The 18948-nt window shown below is 39.5% G+C and overlaps 2 protein-coding genes across 2 annotated transcripts; one reads left to right on the top strand and one right to left on the bottom strand.

Annotated features, from left to right (window-relative positions):
• Window positions 1-6105: 6105 nt before the first annotated feature.
• Window positions 6106-8366, top strand: LOC122640733 (pentatricopeptide repeat-containing protein At1g08070, chloroplastic-like). The gene has a single exon (XM_043833980.1). The coding sequence runs from the start codon at window positions 6232-6234 to the stop codon at window positions 8107-8109; it is 1878 nt and encodes a 625-aa protein (XP_043689915.1). The 5' UTR covers window positions 6106-6231; the 3' UTR covers window positions 8110-8366.
• An 8676-nt stretch (window positions 8367-17042) lies between these two features.
• LOC122639196 (anthocyanidin 3-O-glucosyltransferase 2-like) lies at window positions 17043-18506 on the bottom strand. Its single transcript, XM_043832017.1, has one exon. It carries the CDS (start codon window positions 18504-18506, stop codon window positions 17085-17087), a length of 1422 nt encoding a protein of 473 aa, XP_043687952.1. The 3' UTR covers window positions 17043-17084.
• Window positions 18507-18948: the final 442 nt, after the last annotated feature.

Here is an 18948-nt window from a genome sequence, read left to right as displayed (position 1 = left end):
CACTTGCTCAGATAATGCTCTCCCTAACACAAAACTACAGTGTTTTTCCGAGCAACTTGAAATTTGTTTTGAATATATATCTGGTATTTTAATCTATGGGGGTTGTGTACTGTACCAATCATATCCATCCAATTTGGACATGTATGAAAACTCTTTCTAATTATTTTTGGGAAAAGTGTCTATGAGACTTACAAAATGTTATAGGTTCAAAGATCCCTTCTTCCTTTTTTACAAAAAAAAGAAAAGGGAAGATGGAAAAAGGCTGTGATTTTCCAACTTTTTAGAAGAATTAGTCAAAATATAAATTAAGGGAGAGGGGGAGGGGTTCTCTAAGTTTGTATGAGAGGTGTGATTGAACCTAAATGTCCTAAGTTTTTGTCAAAATCTTCTTTCAATTTGTAAGGCTATGTTGAAAGAAAACAATATGGGGTTCTCTAAGCTTGTATGAGGTGTGACCGAGAGAGCAGGGTAAATGTTCTAAGTTTTTGTCAAAATCTTCTTTCAATTTATAAAATTTCTCATTTCTTAGTTGGAAAGATATGTGCGGACACGAAAGAGGGAGTAAGTGGAATAGAAATGGCCCAAGGGCACCTCAAGTAAAGTACAAACTTGACTTACGTAACTTTGAGCTTGCCAATCAAGTCACACTAAAGAAATTTTTTTTAAGCCACTAGGTTAGATTTGTTGGGCACGTGTAAAGCTATTAAACATATGGGAAGCAGTTTTCCTCCTTAAAATAAGGGGGCAGAGAGATAGACTCAAGGGAGTGCTGGCGTAGGCCACACTCCCGGACAAAGAACTTTTTCCCTTTGTTTATGAGAAAGATTTTCTATTTCTTAACCAGAAAGGTATGTGACCAGAAAGAGGGAGTAAGTGGAATAGAATTGTTGGGGTGGTCCAATCGGGGAAACACTTGTTCCTTTCTTATCAAATAGTTTGGTAATAGGATATCATACCTATAAAATTTTATCAAAACAACGAAAAAGGCTAAAAGGTAATATCGAGTCATTTACTAACAACATGAAAAACAAATGTATTTAGTATCTAAATATTTGTGTAAATTATATACAAAATAAAAACTGAAGGTTGATAATAATTTCTTTGTAAGAACAAATACTAAGAACAATTTCGGTTTTAGTGAAAATAATGTAGTGCACTTGGTAGAGTGTGGAGTGTAGAAATCCATTCTATTAGCATGTCTTGGGTTCAAGTCTCCTAGTTCACACCTTCCCTTCCTCTCATTAGAATAAGATAGAGTAGGTGAGGATTTGCATTTTGGGGTATTGTGGACGTAAAGTCACGAGTTTGAGAGTATTTTAGACATTTATATAATAAAAAGTGAGATTATTGATCCCAACTATGTGGTTTATTAATTGTACCTAGGGGTGCAAGTTTGGCCCTATCAGCCCGAACCCGTCCTGGTTCGGGCTCAGGGCTAAGATATCTTGGCTCTGAGGGTGGGTCAGGATTGAAAATTTCTAACCCTGAGTCAGGGTCGGGTCGGGTCAGGGTTGAGGCCTCAGGCTGAGCCTAACCCGGCCCAGCCCAACCTTGATTTAAGTTATACTATAACATATATATTGATATAGTATATATATTATAAACTTTAAATGTCACCTACATTTTGTTATATAATATATTATATATAAAAATAATAAGTGATATAAACATTTTATTATAGTGTTATTTTAAGTAAAATTGATAATTTTTTCCCAGTCCAATACAGCCCATGCATCTCCCTTCCCCCCCTCCATGATCAGGGCTAATCAAGGTCAGCCTGACCCGACCATGAGGGCGGGTCAGGATTGGACTTTCAGGTCCTGAGTCAAGGTCAGATCGGGTCTGGGCCCAACTAAGGAGACTCAGGGTTGAGCTAGGGTTTTATAAAACCTGGCCCAACTTGACCTTGTTGTACCCCTAATTGTATCTGTCGGCCTTTGTGGTAAACCATTTATCTCGTTCCACCCTTCTCCAAAGTCCCACTATTCTAAATAGGATTTTGTAAAAAATAGAAGAGGACGATTTTTATTACACATTGGAATAAAAAATTATGAAATTCCATTTTTTATCATAGTTTTTTCTTCTTTTTTTCATTCATATGTTTTTTAAGGGGGCCAAAACTTCTTTTCCATCCCTCTTACCCACCAAACCCAACGGGTCCTAATTGTACCATTGACCATCAACATTTTGTAAATATTAAAAGAAAAAAAAAAACAAGAGGGAGAGAGAGAGAGGGTTGCTTGGTACGTAAGCACCCCCATCATATGAAGGTGTCCTCCTTATGTAAACATTAAATGAATAGATTCTTTGCCAAAAATTCAAAATTCGGCTGGCCTTACCTTTTATGAACACAAGTACCACGGATTGGTGAAAAAGGTAAGGAAAATAGACAGAGATACACATGTACGGTTTTCTTAGCTGAGGACCAACATGCATGCAAAGATGTCAAAAGGACATGTTAGGTTGTTAGCCTCAATTTTGAAAGTGTGTGTGAACTGTGAATTGAATTAAGCATGTTCCTGTTGCTCTCATGAGTCACGAGTCCTCTAGAAACTAAAAACTCTCATTGTGGAAATTGAAGGCTTTGTAGACAAATTTCTACACATCATAATCTTTGTCCTGACTTCTGCAAAAGTACACAAGTACATTCGGATTATGCCTAATTTGTCATAAGAATAATAGCCTCTCAAAGTCTGAATAAGATGAGAGGAAAAAGATAAGAAGAAAGATGGCATGGGAACAACTAGATGCCTTGGATATCAAGTATGAACTTGAAAAGGTTAGGTAGCTTCTAGTCTTCTAGATAAGGTGTCAAACGGGATGGTTCTGGGTAATTGGGATGGTTTTTTATTGATTTGGTCCTAAGGCGATCAATCCTAGAATCATCTCATTTACGAAACGATCACAGAATTAGGATTCAGTTCCATTTAATAATAGAATGGTTTGATAGTGCTCTAATATATCTAATTCTATAATCCAATCATGATCAGCCACATAGTGTCTTTGAAGGTAGGACAAGTCGGGCCAACCTAAAAATAGTAAAGAATATGCCAGAATAGATCGACACAGAAAGCCATCCACAAAAACCTGATACTGAAGATCGGGTCAGAGTTATCGAGATCGAGTCGATCTTATCACATCTATTGGTCTGCGAACAAGCTAAGGACAGAATCACTTCACCCACCTCATACGTTTTGCATGACCTAGGGGCATGCCATCTGCATGACCTTCTAGGATAGGTGTCCTCTTCGGAGGAGCTCCACCTATACATCTCGGAGACCAGAACAACGATCTATCACCGATGAAAAGATTATGATGATCTACGATCTTAACCCTATAAATAACTAAGCATCACACAGGTAAAAGGCTAATTCACTTTCCATATTTCTTAGCTTTGAGATTGTCTATTGTGCGAGGTCTAATTTAGGCATTGGAGCTAACTCTGTCGGCTTAGACCGGCACTCCTCAGCCTAGTTTGCTATTTTGTGTAGGACGATTCAGCCCAAGAATTAGCTCGCCAGATCTCGTCATAACACGCTCAAAGTCTCAAACAATCAAATATATACAAAATACTTAAGTATACAAATAAATTTCTCAAACAAATAAATAATTGAATATATTCTTAAGCATAAAAAATCAAACATCAATTCTTAAGAATACAAACACTCAACAAAGCTCAAAATAATTGATAACCCCTAGTTTTTCCTTTATAATTACAATATAACTCTTATATAAGTTATAACTATTAAGTATTAATTAATTCTAAATAAGTAATTTAGACATGCTAAACAAGTCTTAGCGGTTCCGATTCCAGCTGGTTCCTTATTTGGCTTTCGGTTCTAGGTTTTAACAGGATGGTTCCAGGATAGTTCCCGGTTCCTAACCCAAATTGACATCCTTACTTCTAGAGTCTTTTGTTTATTTTTAATAACTTTCTTATCTATAAAAAGAAAAAGGTTTTGCTTATTGACACCCCTAATTACGGTGTTAAATAATTTGTAATTTTATATTTTTATTTTTTTTAATATGACATATTTGGGTTTTTCTTATTGACACCTCTTATTCTCTTAATTAAGGAGTTCAATAATTTGTAATTTTTTTTTCAATAAGAGTAAATCCTAATATTTCATATATGTACTTGAAAAATATACTAAACAATGACACTTTATGAATAGTAAACAATGGTCAATCAAAAGAAGGATACAAGTTTTTCATATATATTTTTTTATCCTTGGATTGACTGTTCTATTTCCTTTTCTTGGATCCGTAATTGATCCTTATTCTTATTTGTTAAATTTTTCCCTTTTTTTCAATCACTTAACCAACTTGTTTATGTTGGGTTTATTATATAATTATATTTGATTTTAGCATTTTAGATTATTTTGGTGATCTAAAATCACATGTAAATATGGGAGGATCTATTTTGTAATGCCGATGGTTGAAATCATGAATCAGGAAAAAAAAAAATAGAAACTATCTCAAATTTTTCTGTTAAACCCCCGACTAAACCAAAAACCCTAAAATTGCTCTCTTTTCCAGGATGGCACCTTCTGTAGTTCACTCTCAGTCTCTCTCACAAATGGGGGTGGGTTGGGGGGGGAGCCCCATTACCATTAGAAGTGTAGGATCCTTCAAGCTGTTGCTTGAACTTGGGCATCATGAGCTACCAATGGCTGGACCTTCAGAGAAGTATCAGTGATAGGCTGGTTAGAGGCAGTCATGTTCGCAAAAGATTCTGCTACAATTGCTTCTTTGATGATACAAATCATTTGTTTACAATTTAAGAAGCCATTTTAGTGACATAATTTGAGTTTTTTTGCTTTTTTGGGTGGGGTGTTGAGGGGATGCTAGACTAGATGAGGAACAGAAAGTCTTAAACTCGAAATCTCCCAGGGGCTAGGCTCTACTGCACGAACCTCAAGCCAATTCTCGACATAATTCGAGTTGGTGACTTAGAATTGAAACTCCTCTCTTATGCACTTTCCTCAAACTTCCGAAGTTCTAACTAAATGAGACTGGGCGACACCTTGCCACTCAAGCCCAGCCCAAGAGAAAGCCTGAATTTGGGCTGGACTTTTTTAGGTTATTGGTTGATCATAGGTTAAATTCTGACTTTCTCACATTTAAATATAAGGCTTTCAAAATTGTTTGAAATTGTCATTTCTATTTCAATTTAAAAAAAAAATAAAAATTTAAGGGTAATTTATACATACCTCCCCTCCCTAAGGTTTGCTTCAATTACATTTTCACCTTTGAAGTTTGGAAAATAACACGTACCCCTCCTGCTTTCCAAACTAATTAATAACTAAACCCACTCATTAATTGTCCCTGTTAATTGCAAACGGTAGGAGTATTGAAGTCACAGGAGCACCACCATTTCCCTGCCCGGCCTAGTTCCTCAATTTCTCTGACAAGGGGGGCTGGAATGACCACCCTACTCTTGCCCAAACACTCTACCCGAATGGGGTCCACTATCCCCTATTAGAAGAATTGGGGAATTGGACCAGGCAAGAAACTGAAGGAGATAACTTTCCAAGTGGGAGCAGAGTAGAGAAGCTGTGAGAGAGCCTAACACCTTGTAGGTACCTTACACTAATGCATTCTTGATTCTTCTTTAGGTTTTTTTTTTGTTGGTAATATTGATTCTTCTTTAGTGGTTCTTCATTCTTCAGCTAATGAGGAATCCAACAGCAACAATATTTTTTTGGGCGGAAGTTCTCTCTGCAGCAGCGCAGGCTGCACCCAAACACATGGGCTGTCCATTCAGGGGCAGGGTGATCATTTCACCCACCTCGTGTCTGGGTGCAGCCTGTGCTGCTACACAAAGATTATTTTTTTTGGGAGAATGTTCCTCTGGGCCGCAGTGCAGGCTGTGCCTAAGCACTTGGGCCTGCCACTCAGGGGGCAGGTTTCATTATGCGCACCTTGGGCGCAGTCTGCGCGGCACAGAGAACAGCTGCGCCCCTTTTTTTTGTTTGTTTTATCTCTGCTCTAAATCTTCTAATTGCTCTTTTTCATTTCTGTTTCGCTTTTGTTTCAAGGTTACAGACTATTTGTTTGTTGCGGAGGTTTTCTGTCCGGGAGCGAGGCCCTCGGCGCCTGCTCTGCAAGTTTAAATTTTGTTTTTCTACTTCTTTCTCTTTGAATCAAATTCCATCCAAGCTGGCTCTTCAGTCTCACAACCATCGCAAGCTAATCAACTTACTGATAAAATGCGCCGCTCAATTGGGCATGAAACAGGTACTACAGATTCAAGCCCAGTTAATTACCTATGCACCTCCATTTCTTGACCCCAACTTCGTTGCCGTCAAGCTTATCGGGGTCTGCGCCGTCCAGTGCAAACTGCGGCAAGCTGCCCTCATATTCAGCCAACTTGCTGACCCAAATGTCTTTGCTTGGAATGCCATTCTAAAGGCCTACGCCCAGAACCACAACTGGGATCACACTCTTCGTTACTTCAACTATCAACTGTCATCCCCAAATGTTGCCCCTGATGAATACACTTTCACCTCTGTTCTCAAGGCCTGTGCTGGCCTTGCGGCCGTGCTTGATGGCTGCAAAGTTCATGCTGTGGTCATCAAGACTGCCTTAAACTCCAATATATTCGTTCAGAACTCTCTCATTGGTATGTATTTTAAATTCGGCAATCTGGACATTGCTCAGCTGTTGTTTGATGAAATGCTGATCAGAGACGTGGTTTCTTGGAACACTTTAGTGTCTGGGTACTCCTTATGTGGCAATGTTGAGTTGGCGAGATGGGTGTTTGATAAAATGCCAATAAAGAATTTGGTGTCTTGGTCAGCAATGATTGCTGGTTATACGAGATTGGGTAACCTTGAAGGTGCTCGCCAGCTGTTTGATGTTATGCCTGAAAGAAATGTGGTTTCTTGGAATGCTATGATCGCTGGATATGCACAAAATGAGAAGTACTCTAATGCTATCAACCTCTTCCATGAGATGCAAAAGACTGGCAGTGTGAGGCCCAATGATGTGACTCTTATTAGCGTGTTGTCAGCTTGTGCACACCTAGGTGCATTTGATTTGGGGAAGTGGATTGACCATTTTATTAGTCGGACTGGGATGGAATTAAGTCTCTTCTTGGGAAATGCATTGGTGGACATGTATGCCAAGTGTGGATTCATAGCTGAGGCTAGGCGAATATTTGATAAGATGCAGGAGAGGGATGTAATCTCCTGGAGTATAATTATTTCTGGGTTGGCTATGCATGGGCATGCAGAGGAAGCATTTGATTACTTCTTTGAAATGCTTGAATGTGGCGTAAAGCCAAATGAGGTCACATTCATGGGCTTATTATCAGCATGTACGCATGCTGGGTTAGTGGATAAGGGATTAAAGTATTTCAATATGATGGATCACAAGTATGGAATCACTCCCAAGATTGAGCATTATGGTTGTGTGGTTGATCTCCTGAGCCGCGCTGGGCGCCTTGTGGAAGCAGAGGATTTGATCAATTCAATGCCCATTGAAGCCAATGTCATAGTTTGGGGGGCACTGCTTGGTGGTTGCCGTATTTACAAGGACATTGAACTGGGTGAACGTGTTGTACAGCGTATCCTTGAGCTAGACTCTGAACACTCTGGAAGTTACGTTTACCTGGCCAATGTTTATGCTTCAGTTGGTCGGCTGGATGATGCTGCAAAATGTAGGTTGAATATGCGGGAAAATAAGGTAATAAAAACTCCTGGTTGCAGTTGGATTGAAGTTCATAACACAGTTCATGAGTTCTTCATGGGAGACAGGTCACATCCTTTGGCTGACAAGATATATGCAACAATCAGTGAATTGGTGTTCAGGATGAAGTTGGCAGGTTACAAGCCAAAGACGGATCTGGTTGTGCATAGTGTAGATGAGGAAGAGAAGGAGGATGCACTATCAACTCACAGTGAGAAGTTGGCAATTGCGTTTGGGCTCATTAGCACTAGTAAAGGAACCACTATAAGGGTTGTGAAGAACTTGCGTATTTGTAATGATTGTCATGAGGCCACAAAGTTCATATCCAGAATCGTTGAGCGAGAAATTATTGTGCGGGACAGAAGTCGTTTCCATCACTTCAAAGATGGAAAGTGTTCATGTAATGACTATTGGTAACAGAAGATAAGGGGAAGTAACTGGGCAAAAAGGAGAAAGGTACAAAATGAAGGCAATCATTGCATCTACCTCTTGTAAATCCCTTGTAGTTTATGAATTTGATTCTTGGTGGAACTTCTTTTGTATGCTGTTCTTGCTTGGGCCTACAACAATTCATAATCTCCTGCTGAGAAACCAGAAAGAGTATAAACTGCTTTTTGTTACAACCTCAACACTGGATTTCCTCACAGTTTCCAAGCAGAAAGGGTTCTGATGAAGGGAATCTGCTATACGCAGGTAAGCACCTCAGGATACTAGTATGTTTCTATTGACCTACTGCTTTTCCCTCTTCTTTTTGACAAGTAATTAGTTGTATATAGAATAAAAGGAAAGGATAAAAGAAAAATATCAGGGAATAACTTTAGCTGTTTATGCACTAATAGGATTTCAGGTACTAAAACATTAAACGGGTTTTCTTATGGGGGTGTGAAATAATTTGTAACCTTACTTCTTTGTCTGTTTAGAATCAGATTTTTTTTTCAATAAGGGTAAATCCTATCATTTCACATGTGCACTCGAAAAATGTGTAAGATAATGACAGGTTTTTGATAATGATATAATGACAAGTCACTTTCAAATTATTTTGAAAATCTTTTTTTACCCTTGACTTCAATAACTTTTGGGAATAAAGCAAAAGGCAATCAAAAGGTGTCAAGTTCTAAATACACCTATAGAGGTGTCATTTAGACAGTCCCAACATTAAAATAACATATTGACCATAATATATTGTTGTTTATCATTCTCCTATATCAAACATTAAAATACAAATTGACATATTGGTATGGGCGAAATTTTCCTCCATGACCATGGGAAGAACTTCTCTACTCAATTTACACTCTTGTAGCCACATGTCGAATGGGGCGCCTAAATTTTGTGGCGTGGTAGACCCCAAGTTCTGTTGCTCACATGTGAAATTTCAGCCCAAAGAGAGTTTGCCACATGGTAAAGTGAAGAATTGAAACATTCAGGACAATGGAGAGGGTGCATAGACTACCAAGGAGTCATGGACATTCCTGGGAGGATAAATGATTGAATTTGAGTTTGACAATTGATGAAATGTGGGTAATCTGGACCTTCCCTCTCCATCTAGCAGTCTGAACTGCCACATCATCTGCCATATGGCAAAACTAGGTGGATAGTGGGGAGAAGCTTGTCTACACTGGACCATTTGAGGGAAATTTTGTCTTGATGATAACATTTATCGAGAAATATTTTGACAATAAAATACTAAAGTTGAAAATTTCTTCACTGTGGTAGCACCATCATTTACTGCTTTAACTCCTTTAAGGGCCATTACCCAGTGCTGGTCCCTTCTATGCTGGGTCTTGGGAGAGTGAGTTTGGCGATGGTCCTTACGTTCGGCATTTTATTGCGCAAATGTGACCTCTCATAAGACTTGAACCTAGGCATTTGCTTTGGCAGCCGAACCTTTTACCATTGCTCGAAGCAATGGCCGCTCCTACCATCACTACTGCCATATATGATATATCACTAAACAAGGCTCAAGCATTGGCACCATTATGATCACTTCTTGAATTATTTAATATTTTGCGTTAGGTTTTTGCAATAACAACATTTTAAGACATGTTTCCTTCTTTTTCAAAACAAATGTATTTCATGTGCATCATTTAATTTGTGGTTACTTGTGATTAGGTTCAAATGCATATCAAGGGAATTGCCATGCCTGGGATTTTAATGACTGACCTGTGCTTCAGTATGATGATGTCATGATGTTGGAACTCATGTTAACGGTATTCTCCTTGTGGTTTCCATATGTTTTCCTTAATCAGCATTGTATTTATTGTCGCCATCATTTACAGAATTTTGATTCCTCAATGCTTTTTTAATTTCCTTACCTAGACGTTAATTTTCTGTGGTTATTTTTGTAGGGCGTGTAGTTGAATTTGCTTCTGTGGTGGCACTCAACCCCATTTTCAATGCACTACATGAGGTTTCATGGGAAGCAGCCAATACTGGAATTAAGGTACTGTACTTCCATACGTTTCCACTTCTATTCTTCTGTATTTACAAGTAATCTGAATTGGTTGTGTTTGTATGTGAGAAACATATATAATATTAAATTTGTCCTTCAGAGTGAAAAAGAACTTTGTTTTGCTATCTTGATGGTGCCAAGATACATTAATAGAGTCCACTCTTTCAGATCTGCTGGTATGTTGTATGTCTCTATCTTTTTTCAGAACTTTGGTGGGTGTTGTCAGAAGTTTGGATAATGAAAAAGTCGACCTCGAACTAGGGAAACCAGCGGGAGATCGATTGCAGTCCAGATCAACACAATAAGGAAGAACAAATTGAATATAACTGAAACTTTAGTGCTTTTTTCTGTTTACTTATGAAAGAAGAAACATAAAAGGATAAGAAGAAGAATTAGGGATATAGAAGGGGGGATAGGTCAGCTCTCTCCGCCCATCATCCTCTCACCCAGGGCCTCTCACCCATGGTCTCTCATCGTTGTCGCGTCTCACAGCTTCAACCATAACTCTTTCTCTTCAATCTCTGTCCTCTGCTTAGCCTCATACTCTTATTTATAATAACCCAAATACCCAATTACAAAACAACCTAGTCCCAATTTAATTAACAAACTAAATAAATCTAGAAAAGGAAACTACTAATTCATAAAACCTATAAAATAGAAACTTCCTATAAAATCTAGCTGCCATACATCAAAATAAAATCTTCTATTTTAGAGAACAAAATAAAAATAGTAAAAAACTGAAATTAGAAACTTAAGGAAATAGAAACTTAAGCCTACTTTCTAAATATGAAATAGAAATTAAACTTTGGCAGAATTAGGATAGAATTTTTCTCCACTTGATGGGCCCACAAGATCTTTTAAAAAACATCCCCACTCAAGGCAAATATGGCTGTGGCAATGTTCACGTGAACAGTACCGTGAAGGTGTGAACAGGGTTTGGTCTTTTTTTCTTCATATTTCAATCTACATCATTGGGACAGACTTAGGAAATTATTTGTAGTGAGTGAGGAAATTCCACAAACGGGCTGTTGAATAAGTTGGCGTACCTTTTTCATTCATTCTTTTTTAATCAGCAACAGCAAAAACGTGTAAACATTTAATAAGAGAAAGGCATAGTTGCAAGTGATATGACATTCTTCAATTAAACCCCTCAACCTTAGTAAACTCTTTACAAAATCAAAGACAATCTCAGTGCTTGTTCTGGCATAAACTCTGGAATGCTCTTCAGATAGCCTCCTATTCATCTCATCCCCAAACCCAGAAAATTGTGTATTGCAATAAGTTGTGTACAATTTCCTTGTTCTCTGGGGGATTCTTAGGCGTTAGCCACTACATTCAAAGGCCAATGCCTTGTCATACTCGCCCCAAACAAACATAAGAAAATATTAAGAATCAATGGACATGATCAATTCCTCCATTAATGGGGGAGGAGGAGCAGTATGACAGAATAAGGGGTGGTGGCCACCATACCCGAGAGATAGTCACCTAGGCACCCCTCCCAACACCTTGGGTTGCCTATTTGCCTTGACAACTTTTGTGTCATTCTGTTTTTGCCTGTCTTTTTCATAAATGAAAAGAAAATTTTATTAAGAAACAACGAACATGAACAACTCCTCCATTAATGGGGGAGGGGTTGCAGTACAACAGAATCAAGGGATGGAGTCATCCACCAAACCCGAGTGAAAGAAAGAGATGAGGCAGCTTTTGCTATCATATTTGTTTCTTTATATGCATTTCTGGGTGTATATACATTTGCCAGGTACTCAAATTCAGACCAAATTGGTTGAATTCTTTCACCATAATCCGGATTGACCAGTCAGGATCTTGTCTGTTGTTGTTACAGACTATCAAAACACACAAGCAATCAGAAAATAGTAAGAATTCTCTTATAGTTCAGACTTTTAGCAACCAGAAGTCCTTGTCTTATTACTCTTGCTTCAGAAAAAATTGCTACATTTGCTTTAATGACCTTGGACTTCGCTGCTATGAATCTCCTTTCCTTATCTCTGATTGCTTATTCATGCCTTTTTATTTCTGTTCCTTGAAGGCTCCGTCTACCATCACTTGAATACTTTCCAATGCCAAATAGGGAGGATGTTCCTTCTCATTCTTATTACTCTGATGGAGACTAAAATAATTTTGTACATAATGGACAGAGTTGACAATGGCTCAGCAGCAATTCTGGTTTGATTTGACTTACATCCTTCAAACACAAGTTGCTTCCTTGTTAACCAAATTCTCCATCACAGAATAGACTTGAATGGAGAAACAGGAATATATAACAACCTGGGAAAACCAATCCTGAAAGTTTGTTTTGATGACGACAATGTGTTCTTACTCTTAGTCTTTAACCAACCATTCTAATCTATCATGGTTGCATGAGAATATGGTGTGTTCTACTGATTCCGAACTACTTCCGCATAGAGTAAAGGTCATGTCTTGAATGATTATTCTTTCATGAAGATTATTGTAACAGAAAGTGCATTTGCACAGCAATTCCATATGAAGATTTTAACCTTTGGAGGGGCTTTCGAATACCATATGTCTTGCCATACTTGAAAGTTTTCTTTTGATTAGAGGATGAGGTTGAAATAGAGTCTTGCTTTTTTCCATATATATATTGATAGGCTGATTTCAGCCTTAAGAAGTGTATTTTCACTTCTCAGGTTAGCTTACTAGAAATATGACTGGCTAAGGAATTATTCTTCTTTGGTGCGACAGGACTTCTGTTTATCAAATTTTCGGATTCTTCTGTTGAACCAATTCTCTCCCATATATTAGCCTTTTCTGTTTTCTAAACGAAAGCTTTTTCCCTATCCATCCAAAATATATATAGGATTCGAGTTGTGGTGGGGGTGAATTTAGCAGCAGCGGTGGCAACTTGTGGGGATGGGGGCTAGAGAGGTGTGTAGGGGTGAGGTGAAAGAGAGCTAGAGTGGTTGTGCAGGGGGCTTGCAGTGGCAGGGCGATGCGCAGGAGTTTGCAGCAGGAGGGGTGATGCACATGGGCTCAAGTAGGCAGGGAGGAGGGAGGATGTTGGGTTTCAGATTGCGATGATGAAAGCAGTGAGCAGGCCGTGGGGGTCGACACGAAGCTGAGAGCTGTAGGGTTGGGGCGTAGGTTGCAGCAAGGGCATAACCTATGCATGTTTCAGAGATGGTGCAAAGGTGTGCTACAGGGGATGATGGAGCTTGCAGCGGTGATGCGCAAGGGTTGGGCTAGTGGTGATGCGGGTGCAGGGGCTGAGGCCGAGGCCGAGGCTGGGGTGGGGTGGGGCTGGGGATGGGGAGGCTCTAGTGGTGCTTTGTAGTTACGGTGGCCAGTTATAGGGTGGACATGGTGACCGTAGAACTGTAGAAGGTGAGGTGGGGGTAAAATGGTCAAGAAACGTATATGGTATAGGGAAACTTATTGTATTGGGTAGTTTTGTAAACCCAAAAACCAATATTGTCTAATTTTGTTGTACGAAACAGCAAGTGGGTAGTTGGTAAAGGGAAACTCAATTTTGTATAATCTTGTAGTTTTCAAAACACTACACAATGTTTGGTATGGATTCTCGAAATAGATTCTGGTTCTAGAATGCATTCTGAGATAAAAAAAATAAAAAAAAAAGGGTTAATTTAACACCCCCTGTAAGTATTCAATATATCACGGACATGACAAACTTTGGCAAAATATCATAGACTACTCTTACTCTATATTTTTATTTCAACTTAGTCCACCCCGTTAGGTCTGCGCAGTTAAGTTGCTGTTAGTTCTTTTATAATGATAAAATTACTCTTATCATAGGGTGAACTTCCCATGATATCCTTGAGGGTAAAACCCAAATAACAAACCATTCTTTTCATCGTCTTCAATTCGTTGGGTCTATGGTAGAAGAAGCAAGAATAGGGAAATTTCAAGATGAACCCGAAAAAAAAAATAATAATAAAAATAAAAATAAAAGAAGAGGAGATACCATATTTGAGGTTTGAACGAGTAAAGTAAAATTTATTTTCTGCTTGGAGATCGTGATCTATGTCTTATTGTTTTGCACACAAAACAACAATCCAGATCTGGGCTTGATGGCCTGCGGCCAAGAAGTTGCAGATCCTCCAGCTATCCAAATCCTTCTCCATGTCTGCCTAGTCGGCTTGATCTTTCCCAAAGCTGGGTAGAAGTCTTCTTTTCTTTAAAAAAAAAAAAAAGTTTTCAAAATGGGTGAAATCATAACATTGCAACAACTTCACAGTTTTGAGCGTGGTGAAATCATTCCCAAATCTGAGTAGAAGTCTTCTTTTATCTTAAAAAAAAATTTAGTTTTCAACCGGCTTGATCTTTCCCACTAGTCTTTGATCACTATTGGCTTTATTATAAATTGATGCAGAGAGGTTTGGAGTTTGATCAAATTACTGAAGTTATTCACTCCCAATCATAAGCAAATTATTTAATATTCAAGACTGTGCATCACCATGTAATCAGCCAAGATCCGGGCATCCAATCGTGCAAATATTACGCTAACCTTCGTTGCAGCAATGATATGTCTGTGGGAACTAGGAACCCTTGCAGCATGGCTGGCCTTGAGAACCCTTGCCGCTTGTGGCTGTTTGGCAGTTTGGTCGGCGGCTGTTTTTTTCTCTTACTCCTCGCATACCCCGTACCAACAGCAGCAGTTAAACCCATCACAACCCGCGGCCGAGAGGGCTGCTAGCCTGCGGTTGCTTGACAATCGGCCAAGGGCAATTTAGTTTTTTTGCTATTTGCGATCGGCAGTGAACTGCGAAATCTGAAGTTGACCGTGTACGAAACCTTCTGCCTTGTAAGAATTTAAAAAAAAAAAAAAGAAGGAAAGTTGAAGAAGATGGGAGGATGGGATTCTATTCTTTATTTTATTTATTTAAATAACTACTTGGGGGTTAAAATGGACATTTCAACTTTGGGTGCTAACTGTGCTTAACGTAAGGGGAAAGGTTGATATTTTGACATAGTTTGGCATGTCCGTGATATTTCATATACTTACATGGGGTGTCTGTGAAATTTTTCCAAAAAAAAAATAAAAAAAAATATATATAGAAGAATCAGATTTTAGAATGTGTTCTAGAACCAGAATTTATACCTAGAATGCATACTGAACACGACCTTAACCTGTTTGTTAAGAGGGGATTTAGGGTCTTTTTGGTATCATTTTTCATTTTGTTTATGATTTATTTAAAAAAAAAGGATTTTTATAAAAAAATAAAAAACTGTGTGGTGACTATTAGACAAAATATATAGAATGAGAAATCGTTTGGGAAAGTAGTTGTGTAAACAATTTTTAGATCCCCCATCACCCATTTTCTTTTCCAAGTCAAGACTCATGTCCCACAACCCCTTTGCAATCAACTCCGCCCCACCTGTGACATTTTTGTGTTTCTTTATTCATCCTCCCTTGGATAAAATGTTCAAAACACCGTATATGTGTATAAAACAAACCCATCTGATTTGGATAAGCCCCAAAAAATTGCAATCCATCCCGGTGGAAGATATATCCAATGCCAGATTTGAGATGGCGTCTAAGGCTCTGGTATATGTGTAACACAAACCCACTTAGATCTGATGGGTCTCTATAGCTTCTTTGTGGATCTGTGTTAAGAGGATGATGGTTCGTCTCACTCCATAATGACCTCGACATCTATCTGAGTCATATGGTTGTTCAGAAACAGAAAGAGTAATAATAATAAAAATCTTATGGTTGGTTGAATGTTGGGCTCTGATGGATTGAAGCACCCAATGATCCTCAGCTCCCATGCCTCTTAGCACACCCAAGCATGAATGGAAAAGAGTTTTCTTTTTTTTTTTTGGACAAAACAAAATCTGATTTAAAGAACAAAACAGGGACTCACAGGAACACAGAATAAAAAAATAAAAACAAAATCTCAGGGGTGAGGTGGGGGCGATAGGATGTTGGGGTGGGCACGTAAGGAAGAGAAGGGGGTTGAGGAGGTAGAACAGAGGGGGTTGAGGCGAGGTAGAAGGAGGGTCGGGGCGGTGTATTCGCAGATCGAAGAAGAGAAAGTGGAGTGAATAATGATAAACCGTAACAACTGGTATTCAGTTTTGTGAAGGTGTGTCTTCTAAGGGGCGTACAAGGAGAGAGCTCTTGCTCCTCATCCGAGAAGCAGAGCCGGAGGGGAAGGGGGTTGTAGAAAGAGAAGGAGAAGGAGGAGGGGGAAGAAGAAGAAGAAGAAGGAAGAGGCGGTCGTGATTTGGGTTTCTAATTAAAGGAGGAAATGACTCTTTTACCCTCAATTTTGGGACTTTATAAGTACATGTTCATTAAAGTTTTAAAAAAAATAACTAAAAAAAGATTTTTGACCAAAATCCATAATAAGGCCTCAACTCTTTTACTTTAATGTTTTGTAAACAGAAATAAGGTTTATAAATTATACCAAACACTTGTAAAAATGTTTATGTATCAAAAAATAAAAATGAAAAATGATACCAAAAACACCCTTAGGTGGGGTGGGAGAATTAGGATGGGAAAATGACACTTTAAAATTCCATTCTAATCTTGTTTGATTAATTTAAGGTTGTGAACGTACAAAAGCTCAGAAACATCATTAATTGCTTTGTCCATATTCCACCTCTTTATTATCCAAAATCCCAATAATTTAGTGGGACTTTGATTAGTGTTTATGGGATAACTATACCTCAACATTTCCACCCAACAAAATCAACCCCCAACATATGGGTCTTTTCTTCCCAAGAATCTCACTCCACTTTCCCCTCTGCCTATAAGTAGAAATCCAAAGTTATCACAGTCCCTCATTCATTGCCTATCAAAAGAAAAATAATGAAACATCTTTTACATTACCAACTTGTTTCAAAAATATAAGATCCATTTTAACAAGCGATCTCACTCTGTCCCAACAGAAAAAAAAAAAAGCGATCGCACTGGTGCTTACCTACCTCGATTCCCAGTTTCTCAATTCTCCATTAGATCCTTAATCAAGCGTCCCAATGAAATAAATGAAGATCCACCGTCCATCAAAGCTCTCCTGCTCTTCTCACTCATCTCCTTTACCTTCTTTGTCACCTCACAATCTGAATCCATCAAACGCCTCACTGCTATCTCAACCTCCTCCGCCATCACCAAATCATCATCCCCTCCCCTAAAATCCATCTTCAACTCCACTGCTAACCCTCCCAACTCCTTCACCATCTCGAACCCATTCAGGTGCTGCTCTGCGTACAGTGGCCACGCTGCGATCGGCACATCAAACCACAAGCTCTCCAATATCGAGTTCCACCCACAATGTGACACGAACCCACCTATCGCACGGTGGGCCAGCATAGCCACTTGTGGGACCCATCCACATACCATCCCTCTCCCTGCCGTCCGATCTAAGAACCCCTCTGGCAGAACCTCTTCGGGATTTGTGTAATCACCCGGAAGGGCAAGTCTATCTTGTGGTGGCTCTCGAATCGACCACAGGAACCGGTGACCGCTACGCTCGAGCCCGAGAGCTATCTCCTTTATCTGCGGTGCACTGAAGCTCCCAGAGCTGCCAAAGCATAGGAATACCACGGATGACGTGGGCTGATCGTCCAGCCATCTCATGATGTTCTCGAAATCGGTCTGATCAGGATTTAGGATCTGACCCTGGATATCAAGCAACGGTCCAACTGGGTACAAAGGTGGGGTTCGACCGTCAGAGGTTAACGAGTGAACCGCATAGGGTTCTAACTCGGCAAATGTATTTACGATAATACCTTTTACTTCCCTGAATCTGCAACCATGGTTGAGGTACCAAGTGTACCCGTACTGGTTTCTGGTCCACATTGGCAGAGGCAAGACTTGTGGAGGGACTGGGCTAATAAAACTCGGGATGCTCAACTCGGTGGCCAAGTCCTTGAAATCGGTGTGTATCTGGGCATCGAGAACTGGGAGGTGAAGCATAAGACCCAACATATATGCCGTAGAAGTGAAGAAGAGGTAGGAAGGGACACCGAGTTCGTTGGCTATATCAATCATGGTGGTGCAGACGAAATCGATGACTAACCCAACGAGTCGAGACCGAGTTCCTTTAGAATCAAAGTCGGAGGAGGAGGAAAAGAAGAGTTGGGTTATTGTGTCTTTGACGAGTGGTTTGTGGTTTTCCATGAAGATTGATATGATGGCTTCTGGGGTTTGAGCTGTATTGGGTGAAGGTGGGTCTAGCTGAGGCAGGTCGATGAACCTAATTCCTGTTGCATTGAAGTTGGGAGTTTTGGGAAATTTGATGAGGAGAATTGTTATAGAAAGGCTATCATCTCGAGCGATAAGAAGCTTTGCAAGCTCAATTGCTGAAACTATGTGGCCTGGAAGTGTAGATGGAAGGAACACAAGCTCTGCTTTCTTAGCCATCTTCTTCTCCAAGTATTGGTGTAATGGGTTCGAAATCCAAATTTATAAGATAAAGTGCTCAATTGATGCATAACGAATCAAACAGGATCTCCAAAGGTATGGAAATTTTGTTTGATTGGTTTTCTGGCACCTCATGTGGATAAGACTGTGACACACTCTCTTTAGTGTCCCTTGTGAGTGATTAGCTGCTCTAACACGCCACCCAAGTAACGAGGGCAGCAGTTGTCGGGGCTTGGGATTGTATGTGGAAGACAATTTGGATCGTCTATTGTCGAACTGTCCGATAGGATACTACTGTTGAAACACAGCAAGACGGAAAATGACCGCTTTATCCTTGCTCGAGCAAGACGTTCAGGCAGGGGTAAAGCAATCATTCTATCTTGTTATATCTTGACAGCACAGTCCTGTCGCACAGCTCGGCAGTAGAAGATCTAGAGCTTTC

This window comes from Telopea speciosissima, chromosome 9, assembly GCF_018873765.1.
Source record: "Telopea speciosissima isolate NSW1024214 ecotype Mountain lineage chromosome 9, Tspe_v1, whole genome shotgun sequence".
Classification (NCBI taxonomy): Eukaryota; Viridiplantae; Streptophyta; class Magnoliopsida; order Proteales; family Proteaceae; genus Telopea; species Telopea speciosissima.
This window is presented reverse-complemented; position numbering and strand designations above follow the sequence as displayed.

Coding starts and splice junctions, on each gene's coding strand:
- LOC122640733 (XM_043833980.1), top strand. CDS start 6,232: ATGAAACAGGTACTACAGATTCAAGCCCAGTTAATTACCTATGCACCT.
- LOC122639196 (XM_043832017.1), bottom strand. CDS start 18,506: ATGGCTAAGAAAGCAGAGCTTGTGTTCCTTCCATCTACACTTCCAGGC.